This window comes from Mobula hypostoma, chromosome 17 (assembly GCF_963921235.1).
Source record: "Mobula hypostoma chromosome 17, sMobHyp1.1, whole genome shotgun sequence".
NCBI lineage: Eukaryota > Metazoa > Chordata > Chondrichthyes > Myliobatiformes > Myliobatidae > Mobula > Mobula hypostoma.
In genome coordinates this window covers 38,772,294-38,795,203 of record NC_086113.1, presented here as the reverse complement: position 1 = coordinate 38,795,203, position 22,910 = coordinate 38,772,294, and the positions used below count along the sequence as shown (strand labels likewise).

Genomic DNA, 22,910 nt, shown 5'->3' with positions numbered 1-22,910 from the left:
AAGCCTGAATGCTTGAAACCGCAGTGAGCAAAACAGTTCTAGATTGTATTACCGAATATTTCTCATCAACAATCAGTGACAAAAATCACTGCTTTTTCAACACAAACACATGCAACTGACTATCTAAAAACTGTTCACTCTAAGCATGCTATGGTGGCTAATGGCCACATAGGTCCATAAGACTGATGCCAGTTAGAAACTGTTCAGCAACAGTCTCCTGTCCTAGTTAAGCAAAATAGTGTCCCAAATAAACAACGGGAATCCTGACTATTTTCCCAATTAGTTTTTGTTCTTTAAATATCCCGAATAAGCGGCTGCCCAATTAACTGGAATCCACTGTATTCCTAATGAACTAGCAATGTCCAGAAGTCGAGGACATGTTTCCAATGGTGACCATGCTTAAGATCTCGCTCTATCAGAATAATACTATTTTACATTGGGTATTTTGCAATGGGGTAATCTTAGTAATTAATACATTCTATCTGATTCAACTGTCCAACTTCAATTCTGGAATAACTATAAGAACCATTATTGACAAATCATAGAAATAATTTGTTCACATGTGTAAGGCAAGGGAAAAGCCAAAGGTGGAGAGCTTTTGGAATCAGATGTCCAGAAAAAATTATCCTTCCCACATTAGAGCCCAAATAACAAAGTTTATCTTCTAAAAGGATTCTATTTTACATCTTTTTGTAGATGATGCTCTCTAATCCAATCAGATGAAAATCCAGTGTTTAACAATTGAGCAGAATTATCAATTAACTTAAGTTGATGATCCCTGTCACTTCATTTTACAAGCTTATTTTTTAAAACAATACTTCCATTTTACAAGACTGGGGAATAAACTGAGTTAACATTTGTTGTGATTTTGTCACAGCTTTTGACTTAGCGCTGTCATTCTCCAGATACACAGTATTAATATGATGTGCATTCCATGGCAATGTGATAAAACTAGGACACTTGGAGATCTTGAAAGATGATGGCCTGGAATCAATTCTTCAAAAGGAACAGAAAATATCTCAATAAATTAGGAATTTCTAAAAAAAAAAAGTCATTAATCTGAGAGCCCATTTAAAAAAAAAATATGTTCATGAATCATTTGGGATTGCATTGCATATCACTGGTAAAGGTTTTAAAATCTCCCCAGGGTGGAGCCGCGTTTGTGTTAAGAGCTGTACTGCAAATCAAAACTAATTTTATTTATTGAGATACCACAAAATGATGACCAATTAACCTATGAACTGGTACGTCTTTGGACTGTGGGAAGAAACTGGAGCACCAAAGGGAACATGAATAATCGTGGGGAAAACGTACGAACTCCTTGCAGGCAGCAGCAGGAACTGAACCCAGATCACCTGTACTGTAAAGCATTGTGCTAACCCCTAAACACTATCCTCTGTCACAGGTGCTAAATGTGCATTTAATCACAGCTTGCTTCCAGCAAGATGGCTGTGCGCTAAGACGCAGCAGTTTTTCTGCGTCCAACCAAAGGTACAATTGTTCATCCTTTACATCTTTTCACAATTACAAGACACTGCTGGAATCGAGGACACCAAGTGCTGCAGGTCTATTCCACTAGTGAGTTGCCGGATAGTGGCAGAGCTGGACTCATGCATTGAGTTGCAGTGGTGCGGGAGGTTTTTGTTGTGATCTCAAGAGCCTGTTGGGCGTTGGTAATACTCTTGAGTCCAATTCGCTGGTCCATGGGCGAGATTGACGGGGGGGGAGCTATGTGGCTTCGGTTGTGGAACAGACCAGACCCTCATTCGTGCTTTGGGTTTCCGGTTGCGGCTGCCGAGGAGGGAAATATGTGCTGCTGGATTCCACACTGGGTTGGAGGCTGGCCGCTACTGTCGGTGCTGTCCTCCAGTGCCGGATGGCTAGGAGACGAGCTGGATTGCTTTTGTCTGCAGCTACACTGTACGGTATGAGTACTGCAACCTGTTCTTGCAGAAACCTCACTCCAGTCCAACATCTGTGCGTCATCAATCTACAGGCCATGCCACTCGGGGACTTGAGCTCTATTATTACATTTTTTATATTTTTCGTAACTGTTTCTCTGCTGTCATAATTATGTGTGCTGTGTGTGATTGTTGGTTCTACCTTTTGCACCTGGAGGAATGCTGCTTCGTGCGGCTGTATTCATGTGTATGGGTGAATGACGATTAAACTTGAATTTGTGCCCTGCTTCTTGAAGTCAGCATTCATGTTCAAAGAAACATTGCAGAAGCATATCACAGACATCCATGTCTCTATTATGTGATTCCTGTCAGCAGTTGAGCACAAGTTCTCCCATCAACCCCTTCCCATCCTGTTACTCCCCTCCACTCCATCTAAAGTCGAGTAACCTGCTTATAAATCTGCGGAAGCTGGAACTTGTGCTATAGTACAGTGTAAAAAATGTGATTTAACCGAGGCATCTGAAAGCCTTAATCAGTACATAGATATAAAAGATGACATTTCTTTTGTGATATAAAGCCAATGTTATCATTTGTGAATTTAAATAATGAGTTGACTGATCCCCTTCAAAAATATTTCAGAGCTATTGTTATCAGAATTCAGCTTGTGGAAATAGTTTAATTTGGCTCTGAAACGTTAAGCTTGCTTGGAAATACAACAAAGCGTAATAAGCATTTAATTAGTTGTATGGATAGTATTGAAAATTCAAGTTCTGTCAGTCAAATTCTCTATCAATTAGTTCCTGACTTCTCTACCAATTAGTTCCTGACTTCTCTACCCTAGTGAAGAGAGAGTCCCTCTATGGAATTACTTGTTACTATGGAGATAATTCTTTATCTCATCTTCTGTCTGAATATATGCATGTATGTGAATCTTGTTATGAAAACATATAAACTTGATTTGACATTTCTGTACCATTTACCAAAGAGCCAATAGGGTTGCCAAGTCTGGCTGTATACCTGGAGGTTTCACATCACTTCCTAACACTGACTGGCCAACATATTCAGCCGTTAGCTTACTACAGGCCTGAAAGTGGTAAGGGTGCTATTTTTGTGTAACCTGATTTTGGTCATTCTTGACCCTCTAAACAAATCCAGATCTGGACAGATAAATGGCAGGTGTGTAGCGATGTGCTACACACAGCGCTAGAATAACCACACGGAGTCGGTGAGTTAGAGTTGCGATGAAAGAGATTTATTCAAACTTCGCGGCCCGCTTTAAAGCCTTCCCGTTCCCGCCCTCCCTGGGCGGGACTATTGTGGGGAATGCATATTCCCAGACCCTTTCTGCGCGTGGGATTTTCCCCCTGCTGGTGAAGATGGCCTGGCGCCCTTTTTGCTGCCGGCCCTCTGCCTGCGCGCGCTGTTTCGTGAGCCGGTTCGTGGGTGCCAGAAAGTGGGTCGCCACATAACCCCCCCCCAGAACCGGCGATACCTCCCCCAATGTCCACAGTCTGGATCGGCCTCTGTTTGGGAGGTCTGCCCCTGCGCCGCGGTGCCTGAGCCTGGACCGGTTGCGTCAAGTCCACATGGGCCGGTTTGAGTCGGTCCACCGTGAAAACCTCCTCTCTCCTCCCAATGTCCAGCATGAACGTGGACCCGTTGTTCCTGATCACCTTAAACGGCCGCTCGTAGGGCCGCTGTAGCGGTGCCCGGTGTCCGCCCCGTCGTACAAAAAGAAACTTACAGTTCTGCAGGTCTTTGGGTACGCAGGTCGGGCTCTGTCCGTGCTGTGAAGTGGGTATGGGGGCCAGGTTACCGAGCCTCTCCCGTAGTCTGTCCAGGACTGCTGTGGGTTCTTCCTCTTGCCCCCTTGGGGCTGGTATGAACTCTCCTGGGACGACCAGGGGCGCGCCGTACACCAACTCGGCCGACGAGGTGTGTAGATCCTCTTTGGGCGCCGTGCGGATTCCGAGCAGGACCCAGGGAAGTTCGTCCACCCAGTTAGGCCCCTCCAGGCGGGCCATGAGAGCCGATTTCAGGTGACGGTGGAAGCGCTCCACTAGTCCATTCGACTGTGGGTGGTAGGCAGTTGTGTGGTGTAGCTGTGTTCCTAAAAGTCTGGCCATAGCCGACCATAGGCTGGAGGTGAACTGGGCGCCCCTGTCGGAGGTAATGTGGGCCGGTACCCCAAAGCGTGCTACCCAGGTTGCGATCAGTGCTCGGGCGCAGGATTCGGAGGTGGTGTCGCTGAGCGGGACTGCCTCTGGCCATCTGGTGAACCGGTCTATCATAGTTAGGAGGTACCGCGCTCCTTGTGACACTGGCAGGGGCCCCACGATATCCACATGGATATGGATATCCACATGGAACCTCCGGCGGGTGGGTTCGAACCGCTGCGGTGGAGCCTTGGTGTGCCGCTGCACCTTGGCCATTTGGCACTGCATACACGTTTTGGCCCATTCACTGACCTGTTTACGAAGCATGCCACACGAACCTGTTGGAGACCAGCCGGACAGTTGTCCTGATGGAGGGGTGCGCTAAGTTGTGAATGGATTCGAACACCCGCCGGCGCCAGGCTGCTGGGACGACGGGGCAGGGTTGGCCAGTAGCTACGTCACATAGTAGGGTCCTCTCACCTGGGCCTACGGGGAGGTCTTTTTTTTTAACAAAATTCTTTATTACAAATGTCGGTGCTATACAATATTTACAAAACCAGTGACTAACATATTTACTACACTACAAACAGACAATACATCTTAAACCAATATATTGCCATCCTCATCAATGATGGCATTTACACCCCGCGGAGCCCAGCGGTCCCGGAACACCTCTACGGTCGCCGTGGACTGTGCGTATTCCTTTTCAATGTTCACCCGGGCACGAACATACCCCCTAAACATAGCCAGGCAGTCCGCCCGGAGAGAACCTCCTGCCACCCTTTTCCAGGAGCCACGGATGGCAATTTTCGCCAGCCCCAGGAGCAAGTTGACAAGGACATCCTCATCCCTCTGTGCCCCCCTCCTTACTGGATGACCATATATGAATAGGGTGGGACTGAAATGCAACCAGAAGGCGAGAAGCAGCCCACGCAAATACGCGAAAAGGGGCTGCAGCCTCACACACTCCACGTACATATGGTACCCGGTCTCCTCCAGCCCGCAGAAGTGACACGCGGCTGGGAGATCCGTGTACAGACTAAAAAACTTATTGCAGGGCACCGCTTTATGCAGCACCCTCCAGCCGAGATCCCCAAGGTGCATGGGGAGGACTCCCTTGTAAAGGGACTTCCATTGGGGACCCCCCTCACCTCCAGGTGGGAAGACCGACCGCCATGGCGTCTCGGGACGGTGGATAAGGGCTAGGAAGTGGAGGGTGTGGAGCAACTGCCCATAAAGGTACCTCCTGCCTGCATCCCTGAATGGAATTGTGGGTGTCGATGAGAGACGGCTCAAGTTGTGCGGATTCGTCTCTCGGGTAAGGCTGCGGGGCCTGGGCCCGACGAGCAGCTCAGCTTGAGTCGATCCACACACCTGAGCCGCACTGACATCCGCTGAGGCAGGGCAAGGGTCGGCCAGGACCCCGCCCTCTGCCAGAGGAGGGGATTCCCGGCCTGAGGCAACCATGTTCCAGACTCTCAGTAGGTCCTGATAGAAGCCTGGCAGCCTCTGCAAAGCAGCACGGCTGACACCCGCCGGCGGTAGCTGCATATCTTCGGCAAGACAGCAGCCCCTCCGGAGGAAGAAAGTCGCCAACACGTGCCACCTGGGAGGGTGCTCGGCATACAGGAATCTCTGCAGAGTCCTGAGGCGGAGAGCCGCCAGTCGTGTGCGTACACACACCAGCAACTGTCCGCCCTCTCCTACTGGGAGACTCAGTACCGCTGCAGAGACCCAGTGTTTCCTGTTTCCCCAGAAGAAGTCCACTAGCTTCCTCTGCATTCTCGCAACAAAAGGGGCGGGGGGGGGCCAAGGTGACCATCCGGTACCACAACATGGAGGCCACCAGCTGGTTTATGACCACCACCCTGCCTCGATAGGAAAGCACCCTGAGAAGGCCTGACCAGCGCCCTAGCCGGGCCATGACCTTTGTCTCCAGGTCCTGCCAGTTCACCAGCCAGGTCTCTCCAGAAGGACTCAGGTGGACTCCCAGATAGAGAAGACGTCTGGTGCTCCACTCAAAAGCTCTCATCTCCTCTGGCAGGGAGTCCACCTGCCACTGGCCTACTAGGAGTCCGGAACATTTCGCCCAGTTGATCCTGGCGGAGGATGCCGCCGAGAAAACATCTTGGCACTCGCGCATCCTCCGCAGGTCACAGGGGTCTGTCATCATGAGGAGTACGTCATCGGCGTAGGCCGAGAGGACGACCCCCATGTCCGGTTCGCGCAGAACCAGACCTGTCAGCCTTCGCCGAAGAAGGCCGAGGAATGGCTCGACACAGATCGCATACAGTTGACTGGACATGGGGCACCCTTGACGCACTCCTCTTCGGAAGTGGATAGGTCCTGTCAGTGATCCGTTAATCTTAACTAGGCACTCTGCGGCAGAGTACAGGAGCCGAACTCGGGCCACAAAGTGTGGTCCGAGCCCAAAAGCCTGCAGGGTGCCCAGCAGGAAACTGTGGTCCACCTGGTCAAACGCCTTCTCCTGGTCAAGAGAAAGAAAAAGGGGAGGTCTTGGAGCTGCAAACCGGAGACTGCAGTCCTGTAACTGGGGATCTCAGCGTCTGCCTGCTGTGCCTCTGCCAGCGCTGCATAGTCCACCCCCTGGGACAGGGCCTGTATGGTAGGTCTGGAAAGTGCGTCTGCCACGACATTGTTCTTTCCAGAGACATGCCGGATGTCCATCGTGTACTCGGAGATGTAGGACAGATGTTGCTGCTGGCGGGACGACCAGGGGTCGGACACCTTAGTGAACGCAAAGGTAAGCGGTTTGTGGTCTGTGAACGCAGTGAAGGGCCTACCTTCTAAGAAGTACCTGAAATGCCGGATTGCCAGGTATAGTGCCAATAGCTCCCGGTCGAAAGCACTGTATTTGAGTTCGGGTGGTCGTAGGTGTTTGCTGAAGAACGCCAGGGGTTGCCAGCGACCCTCGATGAGTTGTTCCAGCACTCCACCGACTGCTGTGTTGGATGCGTCCACCGTGAGGGCAGTAGGAACGTCCGTTCTGGGGTGCACTAGCATCGTGGCGTTTGCCAAGGCTTCTTTGGTTTTAACGAAAGTGGTTGCGGCCTCTTCGTTCCAGGTAATGTCCTTGCCCTTACCCGACATTAGAGTGAACAAGCAGCGCATGGTTCGGGCTGCTGAGGGGAGGAAACGGTGGTAGAAATTCACCATACCCACGAATTCCTGCAAGCCTTTGATTGTGTTGGGTCGGGGGAAGTGGCGGACTGCGTCTACCTTGGCGGGCAGCGGGGTTGCCCCGTCTTTAGTAATCCTGTGGCCCAGGAAGTCGATGGTGTCGAGTCCGAACTGGCATTTGGCTGGATTGATTGTAAGGCAGAATTCACTCAGGCGGGAGTAGAGCTGGCGGAGGTGGGACAGATGCTCCTGCTGACTACTGCTGGCTATGAGGATGTCGTCCAAATAGATGAATGCAAAGTCCAGGTCGCGTCCCACTGCGTCCATTAGCCGCTGGAAAGTCCGTGCGGCATTCTTTAGACCAAATGGCATTTGGAGGAATTCGAAAAGTCCGAACGGGGTGATAAGTGCTGTTTTGGGGATGTCGTCCGGATGTACAGGGATTTGATGGTATCCCCGGACGAGGTCTACCTTGGAAAAGATCCTTGTGCCGTGTAGGTTTGCTGCGAAGTCTTGAATGTGCAGCACAGGGTAGTGGTCTGGCGTTGTAGCCTCGTTCAGTCTGCGGTAGTCACCGCATGGTCTCCAGCCCCCCGTTGCTTTGGGCAACATGTGAAGGGGGGAGGCCCATGGGCTGTCGGACCGTCGTATGATCCCTAATTCCTCCATCTTCTTGAACTCCTCCTTCGCCAGTCGGAGCTTGTCCGGGGGAAGCCTTCGAGCACGGGAGTGGAGGGGTGGTCCCTGGGTCGGGATGTGGTGCTGTACTCCGTGTCTGGGCATGGCTGCCGTGAACTGCGGTGTCAGTACTGATGGGAAATCTGCCAGGACCCTGGTGAATTCATCGTCGGACAGCGTGATGGAGTCCAGGTGTGGGGCTGGCAACTGTGCTTCACCCAGGGAGAACGTTTGAAAAGTCTTGGCGTGGACTAATCGCTTCCCTTGCAAGTCGACCAGCAAGCTGTGGGCTCGTAGAAAATCTGCCCCCAGCAGTGGTTGGGCCACGGCGGCCAGTGTGAAGTCCCACGTGAACCGGCTGGAGCTGAACTGTAGCCGCACCGTGCGGATGCCGTAGGTTCGTATTGTGCTGCCATTAGCGGCCCTCAGGGTGGGTCCCGGTTCTCTGTTGCGGGTGTCGTAACTCGTTGGAGGTAAGACGCTGATCTCCGCTCCGGTGTCGACCAAAAAGCGGCGTCCCGACTGCTTGTCCCAGACGTACAGGAAGCTGTCCTGATGGCCAGCCGCCGTAGCCATCAGCGGCAGCTGGCCCTGGCGTTTCCCGGGAATTTGCAGGGTGGTCTGCAGTGGCGGGCCTCCGTGCCCCACCGCTGGTGGTAGAAACACCATTGTTCGTTGGGCTCCTCACTCCCGTCACTGGGTTTTGTAGGCTCTGCTGCCGGGCCTGGTCTGGTCTGTTGTTGGGCACGCGGCTTGGTGATCTGTGCGACGGATGCCCCTCTCTCTTTCCTGGCATTCCACAGCACATCTGCTCGGGCCGCCACCTCCCGGGGGTTGCTGAAATCTGCGTCGGACAGCAGCAGGCATATGTCCTCGGGCAGTTGCTCTTGGAACGCCTGCTCAAACATGAGGCAGGGTTTGTGTCCTTCAGCCAGGGCCAGCATCTCGTTCATTAATGCTGACGGCGGCCTGTCTCCCAACCCATCCAGGTGCATTAAGCGGCGTGCTCGTTCGCACCATGAGAGTCCGAAAGTCCTTATGAGCAGGGCTTTGAATGCTGTGTATTTGCCGTCCTCCGGGGGCGACTGTATAAACTCCTCAACTTGTGCAGCAGTCTCCTGGTCGAGGGAGCTCAGCACGTAGTAGTAGCGAGTGGACTCCGAGGTTATCTGCCGAATGTGGAATTGTGCTTCTGCTTGTTCGAACCATAAATGGGGTCGCAGCGTCCAGAAGCTGGCAGTTTTAATGAAACTGCATGAACAGATGCAGCGTCGGTCATCTCTGGTCCAAATATCGTTTGGGCCATCGGGGTCACCAATTGTAGCGATGTGCTACACACAGCGCTAGAATAACCACACGGAGTCGGTGAGTTAGAGTTGCGATGAAAGAGATTTATTCAAACTTCGCGGCCCGCTTTAAAGCCTTCCCGTTCCCGCCCTCCCTGGGCGGGACTACTGTGGGGAATGCATATTCCCAGACCCTTTCTGCGCGCGGGATTTTCCCCCTGCTGGGGAAGATGGCCTGGCGCCCTTTTTGCTGCCGGCCCTCTGCCTGCGCGCGCTGTTTTGTGAGCCGGTTCGTGGGTGCCAGAAAGTGGGTCGCCACAGGTGAAATTTAATGCAAGTAATATAAAATATTACATAGGAAGTAGAAATATATACAAATGTACAATAGGGAGTCTTGCGTTAGTGCACTGTATGAGAAGGATTTAGGAGTCCTGATAAACTCACCAATATCAACATCTAGACAATGCACGGAAGTGACTAGTAAGGCTGATGGAACGTTGGGCTATATAATGCACTCAGTAGAGGTCAAGTCTAGAGATGTTCCCTTTAGGCTGTATAGTGCGCTTGAGAGGCCACACCCCTTGAGTACTGTGCACAGTTTTGATCTCTATATTTTGCGAGGGATGTGGAGGCACTGGAATGAGTTCAGAAAAGGGCGACAAGACTCATTTCAGGTCTTCAGGGTATGAGCTATGAAGAAAGCTTGAAAGCATTAATTTTTTTTTAGCTCAAGTGGACGTAGAATGAGAGGAGACATAATAGAAGTGTTCAGAGTCATGAAGGGTATAAGTAATGTGGATGCCAGCTGCTACTTCAAAATTAATCCATCAACGAGGACACGGGGCCATAAATAGAGACTGGTTAAGGTGAGATTTCAGACTAATATCTGGAAGCATTTCTTTACACAATTGTGGACACATGGGACAATCTACATTGTTGTGTAGTTGTAAGTAGTACCTTACAGACTTTCAAATCTAAACTTGATAGTTATTTCAACACACTATGTGAATAGGAATTTGGTAAGTTTTGTTGGGTTGAATGGCCTATTCTTGTCAAAAACGTTCTAATGTTCTGATATCCCAAGCAGCCTTTTTCTTCCATCCTTTTGTTATGGCCATAATAAACAAGAGTTGAAAGAAAATGGAGATTTAAAAAAGAATTATTATTCAGGCCATGTGACTTTTGTTCCCCAGTTTGCAGGTGCCTTAAATTCTGGCGAATCCATAACGACCCTCTAAGCCTTTGCAGTGTAGGCAGAAAATTCAATTAACAAATGTTTTACACACTGCACCATTCTCTGGATTCTGCAGGCAGGCTAATTTATCTTTGCTGACAAAATTCAGGTCTTGGGAAACTAAAAATAACCCGGATCACTATCTTTGGGGACGGTTATGACAGAGAGAGAGAGAGAGAGAGCGAGAGAGCGATCACTAGGTCATTTTCATCTCAGGTATCTGGAACTACTGTTGCTGTGATAACTACAGGGTTATAAATCTTCTGGAAGGTAGACTGGACCCATAAGTGATGTGCTGGTTACCAAGTGATGATATGGCCTTTGCTACCTGGTGCAGTGCATCCAGTTAAGATATTGGAATAAATCATCAATAGAACTCTCAGTATTTGAACTTAATATTAAAACCAAAGGTTGAGGTAAGATGTGTAAAATATATGGGTAATTGGAAAGCTAAAAGGATATCTGTGTAAAACATACCTCATTATGCTTTTTATTGGCCTGAAATCACATGAATTAAGTCCCTTTATACAATCATGGAGTGTTACTGTCTGGCAAGTTTGACGTGTACAGGGGAAGGGAAATAACGTTGAAATTCTGCCACATAGAACAGGTTGCTGAAGGCCAAGGCCACCATGAGTGTTTTTAAATTGTATTAAAATTTTGAACTCAACTCTGTTCAATGTGGGATTACTGTTCCTTCCATCTACTGACCAGAATGGACATAATGGGAGAAGAAGATACTTTTATAATGCTCTTTGCTGCCACTTCTTTCCTATTATGTTAATGAACCAACACATACAAAATGCTGGAGGAACTCAGCAGGTCAGGCAGCATCTATGGAAATGAATCAACAGTTGACATTTCGGGCTGAGACCTTCTTCAGGACTGGAAATGAAGGGGGGAATATGCCAGAATTAAAAGGTTGAGGGAGGGGAAAGAGGCTAGCTGGGAGGTGATAGGTGAAGCCAGGTGGATGGGAAAGGGCAAGGGGTGGAGGGAAATTTGTTTACCAGAAGAATAAATCTATATTCATACCATCAGGTTGGAACCTACCCAGACAGGATATAAGGTATTGCTCCCTCTATTCTGAGGTGACCTTATCTTGGCACAAGTGGAGACCATGGATTGACACGTTGGAATGGGAATTGGAATTAAATTGTTTGGCCAGCGGGAAGTCCCACTTGTGGTGGATGGTGCGGACCTGCTCAATGAAGCGGTCCCCCAACTTGCGGCGGGTCTCACCTATGTAGTGGAGGCCACATCGGGAGCACGGGACACAGTAGATGACCTCAGCAGATTCACAGGTGAAGTGTTGCCTCACCTGGATGGACTATTTGGGGCCCTGAATAGAGGTGAGGGGGGAGGTGTATGAGCAGGTGTAGCACATAGCCCACTTGCAGGGATAAGTGGCTAGGGGGACATTAGCAGGGAGGGACGAATGGACAAAGGAATCATGAAGGGAGGATCACTGTGCAAAGTGGAGGGTGGGTGAGTAAAGATATGTTTAGTGGTGGGATTCACGTGTGAATTTGAAGACTGGTTGCTGTTGTACAGGATTGGACAATACATACAAAGCAGGATTGTACAGCAGCAGTGAGTTAAATAATCAGATTTAGTGATTAACTGAGACATGGATAATTATCATGACAGAGGGAAAGCTCCCCTTCTGTGAAATTTTTCAAGGTGTCCCTGAGGGAGCAGATATAGCCTTCCCAAATCCTTATGAACTTGGCTTTGTCGGAAAGATGGTGGTACTTGTATGGTGAGGAATGTCTGTATCATCAGTACTGCAATGGAAACTCCACTTTCTGGAGTCGTGGGCCGACAATATTCTAATTCAATGTCAGTGTTGACTGAGATTTATCATTCTTGTCAGTGGAGAGAAGACTCCACAATGGCTGCTATTCTTGATGTAAAGGGCCGAGAACTAACGGTATGCCATAGCACAGTGTGTCCTGTCTGTGTGAATTAAGAAAATGCTGAGATGTCTTGTGGTCAGGCAACCTATTTGTTAATTTCTTCAGGTTAAGTTCTTTAATGTCAGGATACTTCTCAAGAAATGTTATCGGGCGTAGGAGAGGTGTATGGAGATTGAAATCCCGATGCTCGTGGACACACTGACTAAATGTGACTGTGTGTGCCATTACCAGAGCACTGACTGTTCCCGAGTTCCTGGCACTGGTGAACCTCCCCACCACTTTGTTTTGGCAGTCACACCTTTGTGAGCCCATCACACGCCATCTTAAGCAAGGTTGAAGGCATGTCCAAGGTGTGTCACATTATCAAGGAAACCACTGTAGATGGAGCTCAAGCTATTCCACACAAGTTAAAAGGGAGGAGTGTCCAGGCATTAATGGAACCACAACAATGTCTTGAATGAAGACCTTGACATTTCCCATAAAGAAACAGGAGGATTTCAGCTAGGATATACAATATGTAGGAACCAAACCCAAAAGATGTGGTTATGTTACACCATGAACACTATAAATTAAGTCCTAGTTGTGGGCACGTGGCCAAGTGGTTAAGGCATTGGACTAGCGACCTGAAGGTCATGAGTTCGAGCCCCAGCCGAGGCAATGTGTTGTGTCCTTGAGCAAGGCACTTTAATCACACATTGCACTGCGACGACACTGGTGCCAAGCTCTATGGGCCCTAATGCCCTTCCCTTGGACAACATTGGTGTCGTGGAGAAGGGAGACTTGCAGCATGGGCAACTGCTGGTCTTCCATACAACCTTGCCCAGGCCTGCGCCCTGGAGAATGAAGACTTTCCAGGCGCAGATCCATGGTCTTGCAAGACGAACGGATGCCTTCAGTTGTGAGTGTGAAGGAAAGTTGAGTGGTGGAACACATTGCCAAATATGAATCCTATAGATTGTTTCCTGGGCATGTGCTGATATCACATCAGCATGTGAAGAGATACAGCAGCCTAGTTTAGATGGTAGCACTCCTGCTCCAGAGATTTGAATACATTATTCAGTGAGACATTGCAAAGCAGTCAGCTCTTGCTTGCAATATACATTGAACCCATTTGTTGGAACTGCTTTAGTTTGGTGCCCCCTAGTGATAAATATGGAGTTGTGCAAGTTTTTGTTGGGACTTTTTTTTGGAGCTAAAGCACATCAGAGAAGGTGGTGTAGGCTATTTGGTTTTGATCCTGTTCCACCATTCATTAAGCTCATGGTTTAAATCTGTCTTTGCCTTAATCTGTCTTTGTCTCCCTCTGTCCCCACATGCTTGACCCCATTGTAGCTTGGCTGATTATCGGTGCTTTATGTGTATTTGCAGATACCTCCTCCAAAGCCCCAATCCTCAGAAGAAATTTATTCACATTTCCATCTAAAATGGATGATCTCTTACTTTGCAATATTCCCCTTGGTTTTATAATTACCATTATAGCAATTGTCCCTTCAGCATCCAAATTGACATTTCCCCAGCAGTGCAAGTACATCTACCTTAAATATGAAAACCCAAACCATAGAAAATAGTTCAGGTGTAATCTCACAAGTGCTTTCTAAAGATGTATCAAAGCTTCCCTACTTTCATATTCCATACTATTTGAAATAAAGACCAATACTCAATTATTCTTCCTGTTTGGAAACCTAGAAACATAGAAAATAGGTGCAGGAGTAGGCCATTCGGCCCTTTGAGCCTGCACCGCCATTTATTATGATCATGGCTGATCATCCAACTCAGAACCCCGCCCCAGCCTTCCATCCATACCCCCTGATCCCCGTAGCCACAAGGGCCATATCTAACTCCCTCTTAAATATAGCCAATGAACTGGCCTCAACTGTTTCCTGTGGCAGAGAATTCCACAGATTCACCACTCTCTGTGTGAAGAAGTTTTTCCTAATCTCGGTCCTAAAAGGCTTCCCCTTTATCCTCAAACTGTGACCCCTCGTTCTGGACTTCCCCAACATCGGGAACAATCTTCCTGCATCTAGCCTGTCCAATCCCTTTAGGATTTTATACGTTTCAATCAGATCCCCCCTCAATCTTCTAAATTCCAATGAGTACAAGCCCAGTTCATCCAGTCTTTCCTCATATGAAAGTCCTGCCGTCCCAGGAATCAATCTGGTGAACCTTCTTTGTACTCTCTCTATGGCAAGGATGTCCTTCCTCAGATTAGGGGACCAAAACTGCACACAATACTCTAGGTGTGGTCTCACCAAGGCCTTGTACAACTGCAGTAGTACCTCCCTGCTCCTGTACTCGAATCCTCTCGCTATAAATGCCAACATACCATTCGCCTTTTTCACCGCCTGCTGTACCTGCATGCCCACTTTCAATGACTGGTGTATAATGACACCCAGGTCTCGTTGCACCTCCCCTTTTCCTAATCAGCCACCATTCAGATAATAATCTGTTCTCCTGTTTTTGCCACCAAAGTGGATAACCTCACATTTATCCACATTAAATTGCATCTGCCATGAATTTGCCCACTCACCTAACCTATCCAAGTCACCCTGCATCCTCTTAGCATCCTCCTCACAGCTAACACTGCTACCAAGCTTCGTGTCATCCGCAGACTTGGAGATGCTGCATTTAATTCCCTCATCCAAGTCATTAATATATATTGTAAACAACTGGGGTCCCAACACTGAGCCTTGCGGTACCCCACTAGTCACTGCCTGCCATTCTGAAAAGATCTCGTTTATTCCCACTCTTTGCTTCCTGTCTGCCAACCAATTCTCTATCCACATCAATACCTTACCACCAATACCGTGTGCTTTAAGTTTGCACACTAATCTCCTGTGTGGGACCTTTTCAAAAGCCTTTTGAAAATCCAAATATACCACATCCACTGGTTCTCCCCATCCACTCTACTAGTTACATGCTCAAAAAATTCTATGAGATTCGTCAGACATGATTTTTCTTTCACAAATCCATGCTGACTTTGTCCAATGATTTCACCGCTTTCCAAATGTGCTGTTATCACATCTTTGATAACTGACTCCAGCAGTTTCCCCACCACCGACGTTAGGCTAACCGGTCTATAATTCCCCAGTTTCTCTCTCCCTCCTTTTTTAAAAGGTGGGGTTACATTAGCCACCCTCCAATCCTCAGGAACTAGTTCAGAATCTAATGAGTTTTGAAAAATTATCACTAATGCATCCACTATTTCTTGGGCTACTTCCTTAAGCACTCTAGGATGCAGACCATCTGGCCCTGGAGATTTATCTGCCTTCAATCCCTTCAATTTACCTAACAATTTACTTGCTGTATCCGCTTGTCTTTTTTGTACTTCAACACCGGGAGCACTGGATTTCCAAGTATCAATACATTTAAAATGCTGGTCATACTCAGCAGTTCAGGCCACATCTATGGGAAGAGCAAGAGCATTAACTTTTCAAGTCAAGGCTACATTGAAATTTTGTAGTCTGACTCCATTTAAATAATTTTCTGTTGTATTTTTCTAAGGCATAACCACATTTTCCCTGCCTAAACTACCTACATACTACTTGTCCCTAATTTAATCCAAATACCTTTGTAGATGTTCTCTTCCTCAATAACATATTTTATTTCATCATCAATTTGTTCACTGGACACTTGACTGTTTCATCTGAGATATTATATTGAAAATAGTTAAGGTCTCTATATTGATGGAGGCAGCAGAAGAAATTACCAATTGTCTAACTAAACCCAAGAAGACCCATTTACCCACACTTTATTGTGGGTGGCACACTAGCATAGTGGTTCACGTAACACAATAAAGGAACCAGCAATCAGGGTTCAATTCCTGCCTGTCTGTGAGGAGTTTGTATGATCTCCCCGTGACTGTTTCCTCTGTGCGCCATATTCTAAAGATGTACATTAAGGTTAGTAAGTTGTGGGCCTGTTTTGCTGGTGCTGGAAAGGTGGGATCCGTGCTAGGAAAAAAGCAAGCCCTGGCCTGCTGGTTCTGCCGTCCATTCTGCTCTCCAATGTCTGCTTGCTGAGGAAATTGGGCCCACAGTCCTCGGAGTCGCCTGATGCCAGTGGCCAGAGGTGGGGACGTCGTAAGCGGTGTGTGAGGAAGCGGAAGCGAGGCCAATGGGCAGGAGTCCATGCCAGGAAAAAAGCAAGCCGGCCAGCTGGCTCTCCCGTCCATTCTGCTCTCCAATGGACATTAAATTGGACTGCATCCGACTTCAATGAATACTCGGCGTGAGTACAGAAATGGATATGATCCTGGACGCTGCCGTTCAGCTGTTTATTTATGTAACAGTTTTTCCCCCAAGCCATCGGACTACCAACCTACTGCCCTCCTCTGTGCCTATTGTCTTGTTCATTAGTTATTGTAATGCCTGCACTGTTCTGTGTACTTTATGCAGTCCCAGATAGGTCTGTAGTCTAGTGTAGTTTTTGTGTTTTACGTATTTTAATGTAGTTTTTGTATTGTTTCATGTAGCACCATGGTCCTGAAAAATGTCTAGTTTTTACTGTGTACTGTACCAGCAGTTGTGGTTGAAATGACAGTAAAAAATGACCTGATGGCAATGCTTGTGGGCTTCTCGCTGCACATCTGCGGACTCTATTGATCGTTAATACAAATGACACATTCCACTGTATGCTTCAATGTACATGTGACAAATAAAGGTGACAAATAAAGGTGATCTTTAGCCAATCCCATCAATATTATTTTTGTGCTTTTATTGGTCTGGTGAAGTTTATATGTGATACCTTACCTGCTGTAAATCCATAAACACTCTATTAATTCCCTTATTTCCCCATTTGTTCTCAAAGAACTCTAGCCAAATTTATGAGACAGAATTTCCCCTTCATTAAACCATATTGACCCTGCTTGATTTTTCTTCTTGTTTTATGATTTAACTGCCAGATGATAATGTCATTTATGGTTCCCAACAATTTTCCAGTAAGTGTTGAGCTAATGGGCCAATAGTTGCCTGGTTTTCATCTCCTTCCTTTATTAGTGGCATTACGTATGCAGTTTTATCATACCCTTCAGAATATGGATGATTTGGACAGATGACAATCAATGTCTGCGGCCATTTTCTTTTGGAAGCATAAGATGCAGGTCCACAAGGCACATCAAACTCAACCACTGGTAGCTTTTCAGAATCAGGTTTACTATCACCAGCATATGTTTTGTGGCAGCAGTACGATACAATACATAAACGGGGAAAAAACCTGAATTACATTAAGTCACATATGTATATCAAACAATTAAATAAGTAGTGCAAAAACAGAAATGAGGAAGTAGTGAGATAGTGTTCATGGATTCAATGTCCATTCTGAAATCGGATGGCAGAGGGGAAGAAGCTGTTCCTGAATTGTTGAGTATATTCCTTCAGGCTTCTGTGCCTCTTTCCTGACAATGAGAAGAGGGCATATCCTGGGTAGTGGGTGTCCTTAAATGATGGATGCCACCTTTTTGAGGCACCACGCCTTGAAGATGTCTTGGATACTACGAAGGCTGGTACCCATGATGGAGCTGACTAATTTTACAACTGTCTGTAACTTTCTTTGATCCTGTGCAGTTGGCCACCCCACCCCTCCCCAACACCACCCCCTGTATCCGACAGTGATGCGGCCAGGCAAAGTGCTCCCAAGGGTACATCTGTAGAAATTTGAGTGTTTTAGGTGACATACCAAATCTCCACAAACACCTAATGAAATATTACCACTGTCTTGTCTTCTTTATAACCGCATCAATATGTTGGGGGCCAGGTTACACCCTCAGAGATATTAAGACCCAGGAACTTGAAATTGCTCACTGTTTCCACTTCTGATCCCTTTGTGAACACTGATGTGTGTCCCCTTGTCTTACCCTTTCAGAAGTCCCCAGTCAGCTCTTTGGTCTTACTGAGGTTGAGTGCAAGGTTTTTGCTGATACACCACTCAGCTAGCTGGTGTAACTTGCTCCTGTACGCGCTCTCATCACCCTCTGAGATTCTACCCACAATGGTTGTGTCAACAGCAAATTTACAGATGGCATTTGAGCTGTGCCTAGCCACACGGCCATGGGTGTAGAGAGAGTAGAGCAGTAAGCTAAGCACACATCCACGAGGAGCACCAGTGTTCTATCACTGTTGTCTAGTGATACTGATTGCTTCTAGTTCCTAACTCCCTATCGTGCTTCAGTTGTCAATTATCGTTAGCAACTTTCAGTATCTTCTACCATGGAGACTTCTGAGAAGAAGTAGTAGTAGGTAATTATGTCTATAAATTATTTGTATTTATTATTATTTCTAAGTAGTTTAGTCTTAGAAATTTTACAATTTTTTTCATTTTAGTAACTTTAATAGCTTTTGAGTGGCGGGGTGGAGATGCGTCCCGACCAAAGGAGGTGTAAGTTATTCCTTCCCCTACTAGCCTTCTCCTGCTTTCCGGGCATCGTTTATTTTAATCTTCAGAGTGCTAGGCAGCTGCTTAGAGGAACCCATGGCTGCTGATCATTGGGACAAGGTTTGAGGAGTCAGGGTATTTATAAAGCTTTGAAATTTGCATCACCTGGCCTTTCCTAACGATGACTGTGAACAAGCCATAGCCCTAACAAGCTAATTAAGGTCTGAGACCTTGGTAAAAGTTATCTGAGAGCTCAAATCTCTTGGGGTGCTTAAACTTTTGCATAGTGCTCCTTTCCTTTTCTTCCCCCACTCTAAAATTGTACAGAACAAAAATAATACACTAATTTTGCTTAAAATGTTGAGAAGACTTGTTTATTTTGCACTGTATAAATCTCCATTTTGTTGATTTTTTTCTGTAGCTCTATTGTAGAAACGCATAAAAAATTAATAAAAAAAAATTGAAAAGAATGTTTCATCTTTAACTTTGACTTTCAGAGATCAGTTCATCTTCTACTCACTTAACTATTCACAGTAACAGAAATTTTGACCGGGGTGCCCAAACTTTTGCATGTCACTGTATGTCTCCATATCCAAACCTAAGATTCATTTTCTTCTAGGAATAAATACCAGAAACACAATAGAATCAATGAAAGAGTTCATCCACCAGGGTGGACAATCAATCAATTGCAAAAGACAACAAGAAGTGCAAATAAAAAAAAGAGAATAATTATAATTATTCTCTTGGAGGAGCAGAGGGATCTGGGGGTACATGTCCACAGATCCCTGAAAGTTGCCTCACAGGTGGATAGGGTAGTTAAGAAAGCTTATGGGGTGATAGCTTTCATAAGTCGAGGGATAGAGTTTAAGAGTCGCGATGTAATGATGCAGCTCTATAAAACTCTGGTTAGGCCACACTTGGAGTACTGTGTCCAGTTCTGGTCACCTCACTATAGGAAGGATGTGGAAGCATTGGAAAGGGTACAGAAGAGATTTACCAGGATGCTGCCTGGTTTAGAGAGTATGCATTATGATCAGAGATTAAGGGAGCTAGGGCTTTACCCTTTGGAGAGAAGGAGGATGACAGGAGACATGATAGAGGTGTACAAGATAATAAGAGGAATAGATAGAGTGGATAGCCAGCACCTCTTCCCCAGGGCACCACTGCTCAATACAAGAGGACATGGCTTTAAGGTAAGGGGTGGGAAGTTCAAGGGGGATATTAGAGGAAGATTTTTTACTCAGAGTGGTTGGTGCGTGGAATGCACTGCCTGAGTCAGTGGTGGAGGCAGATACACTAGTGAAGTTTAAGAGACTACTAGACAGGTATATGGAGGAATTTAAGGTGGGGGCTTATATGGGAGGCAGGGTTTGAGGGTTGGCACAACATTGTGGGCCGAAGGGCCTGTACTGTGCTGTACTATTCTATGTTCTATAATAGTAAATAAGCAATAAATAGAGAGAAAATGAGATGAGTCCTCGAAAGTAAGTCCATCAGTTGTGGGAACAGTTTAGCGAAGGCGTGAGTGAAGTTATCCCCTCTGGTTCAAGAACCTGATGGATAACTGGTAATAGCTATTCCTGAACCTTTAAGTGTGGGTCATGTGGCTCCTGTACCAGCTTCCTGATGGCAGCAGTGAGAAGAGAGCATGGCCTGGATGGTGGGGGTTCCTGATGATTGATACACTCAGTGGTGGGGAGGGCTGTACCTGCGATGGAATAGGATGTATTCACTACATTTTGTAGGCTTTCCTGTTCAAGGGCATTGGTGTTTCCATACCAGGCTTGTGGTTTTGGGCACAGTAGTTGCCATATCAAACTATGATGTATCTGAATAAGGATACCTTCTACGGTGCATCTGTATAAGCTGAGGCTCAGCGGATACATGCCGAATTTCCTTGGTCTCTTCAGGAATTGCAGGTGGTGGGGTGCTTTCTTGGACAGAGTGAATATGAGGCTGGTCCAGAAAAAAATGATTTCTTTAATTTTGGAGGTCAGCAGAAGCAGCTTGCCATTTCACCATATTTTATTGTCGCAGGATTATTTAGCTGTAGACTGAGACTGGAAATGGTGGGGCTCTCCGAGGCAAATAGAGGCAGGCAGCCACTGTTCATGATAGGCCTTCCAAGCGGCCATTCGGATCGGAACAAAAGTTTCATAAAGTGCTTTTATTAAAAATTTAATTGATTGCAATTATGTTTTGCTTTATTTTAGGTACTGTACAATGTTTTTAAATCATTTGTTGAAGTTGGACCAGGGAATATTCAAGGTCTGGACTATTTCAAAGGCATAGGTAGGCATCCTGGGTTGGACAATACATATTAATATCTCTGGTCGTGTGCTGTCATCAGGTGTTTTTGTCCAAGTAATAAGTATTTTTCTAGATTGGAACATGAATTTACTTACAGATGGCAATGAAATTTCCTCCAGCTTAGCACTGAAAAAATGTGATTATATCCTTTTGTCCCAACTTTTCTCTAGCCACTGATTCCAACCCTCTCTCTGCCAAAGGTCTGAAACTGATTCAGATTCTTGACAACCATGGCATTTAGTACAGCCCCAGTGTTAACTTCTGATGATGTATTCCTACTGACTTTAAGTCTTATTACATCTAACACTCCCAGGGCTTCATTCCTTTCTGTGCCTTCTGTATCTAAACTATTTAACTATATTCCTGACTGGACTGCTACTTACTGTTCTGCATTAACATTAGCCTGTTGTCCAAATCCTGTTTTCCCATAGCTGAGGTCCTCATTAATACAGATTAATTTGATCCTAAAGTTCATTTCCTTGTTTTCAAAATTCCTCCATGCTTCCCTACACCCCGTCACTATATTTTCCTCCAGTCCTGTAAGCTTTAGAAACATTTGTGTTCCATCAATTATTGCCCTTTGTGCACGTCCAGTTTTGAAACTACTTCCACCATTGACTGGAAAGCTTTCAACTGCTGAGATCCAATAGATTAGAACTCTTCCAATCTTATCCCACTCAATTGTCTATTTCCCTTTACGGCATTCTATAAAATCTATTCCTTTTAGGCCATGCTATTGTGAATTTGTGAATATAAGCTGCAAGAATCATTTTATGTGCTTAGCAAAAGCTGCAACCCATTACTTCCATTATGAACAACCCAAAACCAGTCGCCTTACACTGACGTTATTGTTAGATACTATCTCTTAAAGTGAACACAACAACTCAATGACAGTGTATGTGAATCATATAGAATAGTTTCTATTATGAACAATATATGTCATGTGTCATCCATTACATTATTACCCTGCAAGATCATATTATCTACTGGAGGTTGGGTTGTCAATTCAAATTTAATTCAATGTTACACTTGAGAAATCTATTGTAACATTTACTGTATCAAAAACACTAAATGCAAGTTGTTATTGTCACTATTTTCTATCTCTCCACTTCTGTTTGTGTTGGGCACATGGCCTAGTGGTTAAGGTATTCGTCTAGTTACCTCAAGGTGGCTAGTTTGAGCCTCAGCTGTGGCAGTGTGTTTGTGCCCTTGAGCAAGGCACTTAATCTAATCACACATTGCTCTAGTCTGTGCGAGGAGTGGCGCCCCACACAGACTTCCAATCTGCGCCTTGTAAGGCATGAAAATGCTTGACGCAGGCCTCTCATGGTCTGAGTCGACGTTCCCTCCCCTCCCCCTCCCACTTCTGTTGGATGTTTAATTAGTGCATTTTTATTCACAGTTTGACCATACTGAAGCCAGTGTGGGGTTTTAAATGGTGTTTTCTTTATCCCTTCCCATTCCCTCTATTCCCTTAGTTTCTTTTTTTGTTGTAAGCTTGGGTGGAACCGCCGTCGGTGTCGTCTTTGCATTCTTGTTGTCCCTGGTAACCAGATTCACCAAACACGTAAGAGTGATCGAACCGGGATTCGTCTTTGTGATTTCATATCTCTCCTACCTCACTGCCGAGATGCTATCTCTTTCTGCCATTTTAGCGTAAGTAAAAGCTGTTCATTTCTGGCTATACGGTTCCCGGGTCTACCAGTTATTGGCAGATGCAGAGGAGGTGCTTCCACTGTTACAGCTGTGACTGTTGTACGGCTTAGGAAGGCCCAGTAGTGGGTGATATCTGAAACATGCTTGCATGGAGCGGTTGAGACAGATATAATTACGCCACTTAAGAGGCATTTAAACAGGCACTTGAAAAGGCAAAGCATAACAAGATGCAGACTTAATGTGGGCAAATGGAATTA

General features: G+C 46.3%; 1 protein-coding gene across 2 annotated transcripts in view; it reads left to right on the top strand.

Moving 5' to 3' along the window:
* Nucleotides 1–22,910, top strand: part of LOC134357938 (sodium/hydrogen exchanger 3-like) — a 172,984-nt gene that overhangs the window by 116,616 nt on the left and 33,458 nt on the right. For both annotated transcript variants that reach the window (XM_063069730.1, XM_063069729.1), the window contains exons 4-5: nucleotides 20,901–20,979; nucleotides 22,476–22,653. In XM_063069730.1, the coding sequence (XP_062925800.1) occupies nucleotides 20,901–20,979; nucleotides 22,476–22,653 (257 nt within the window). The remainder of the gene's footprint in view (nucleotides 1–20,900; nucleotides 20,980–22,475; nucleotides 22,654–22,910) is intronic.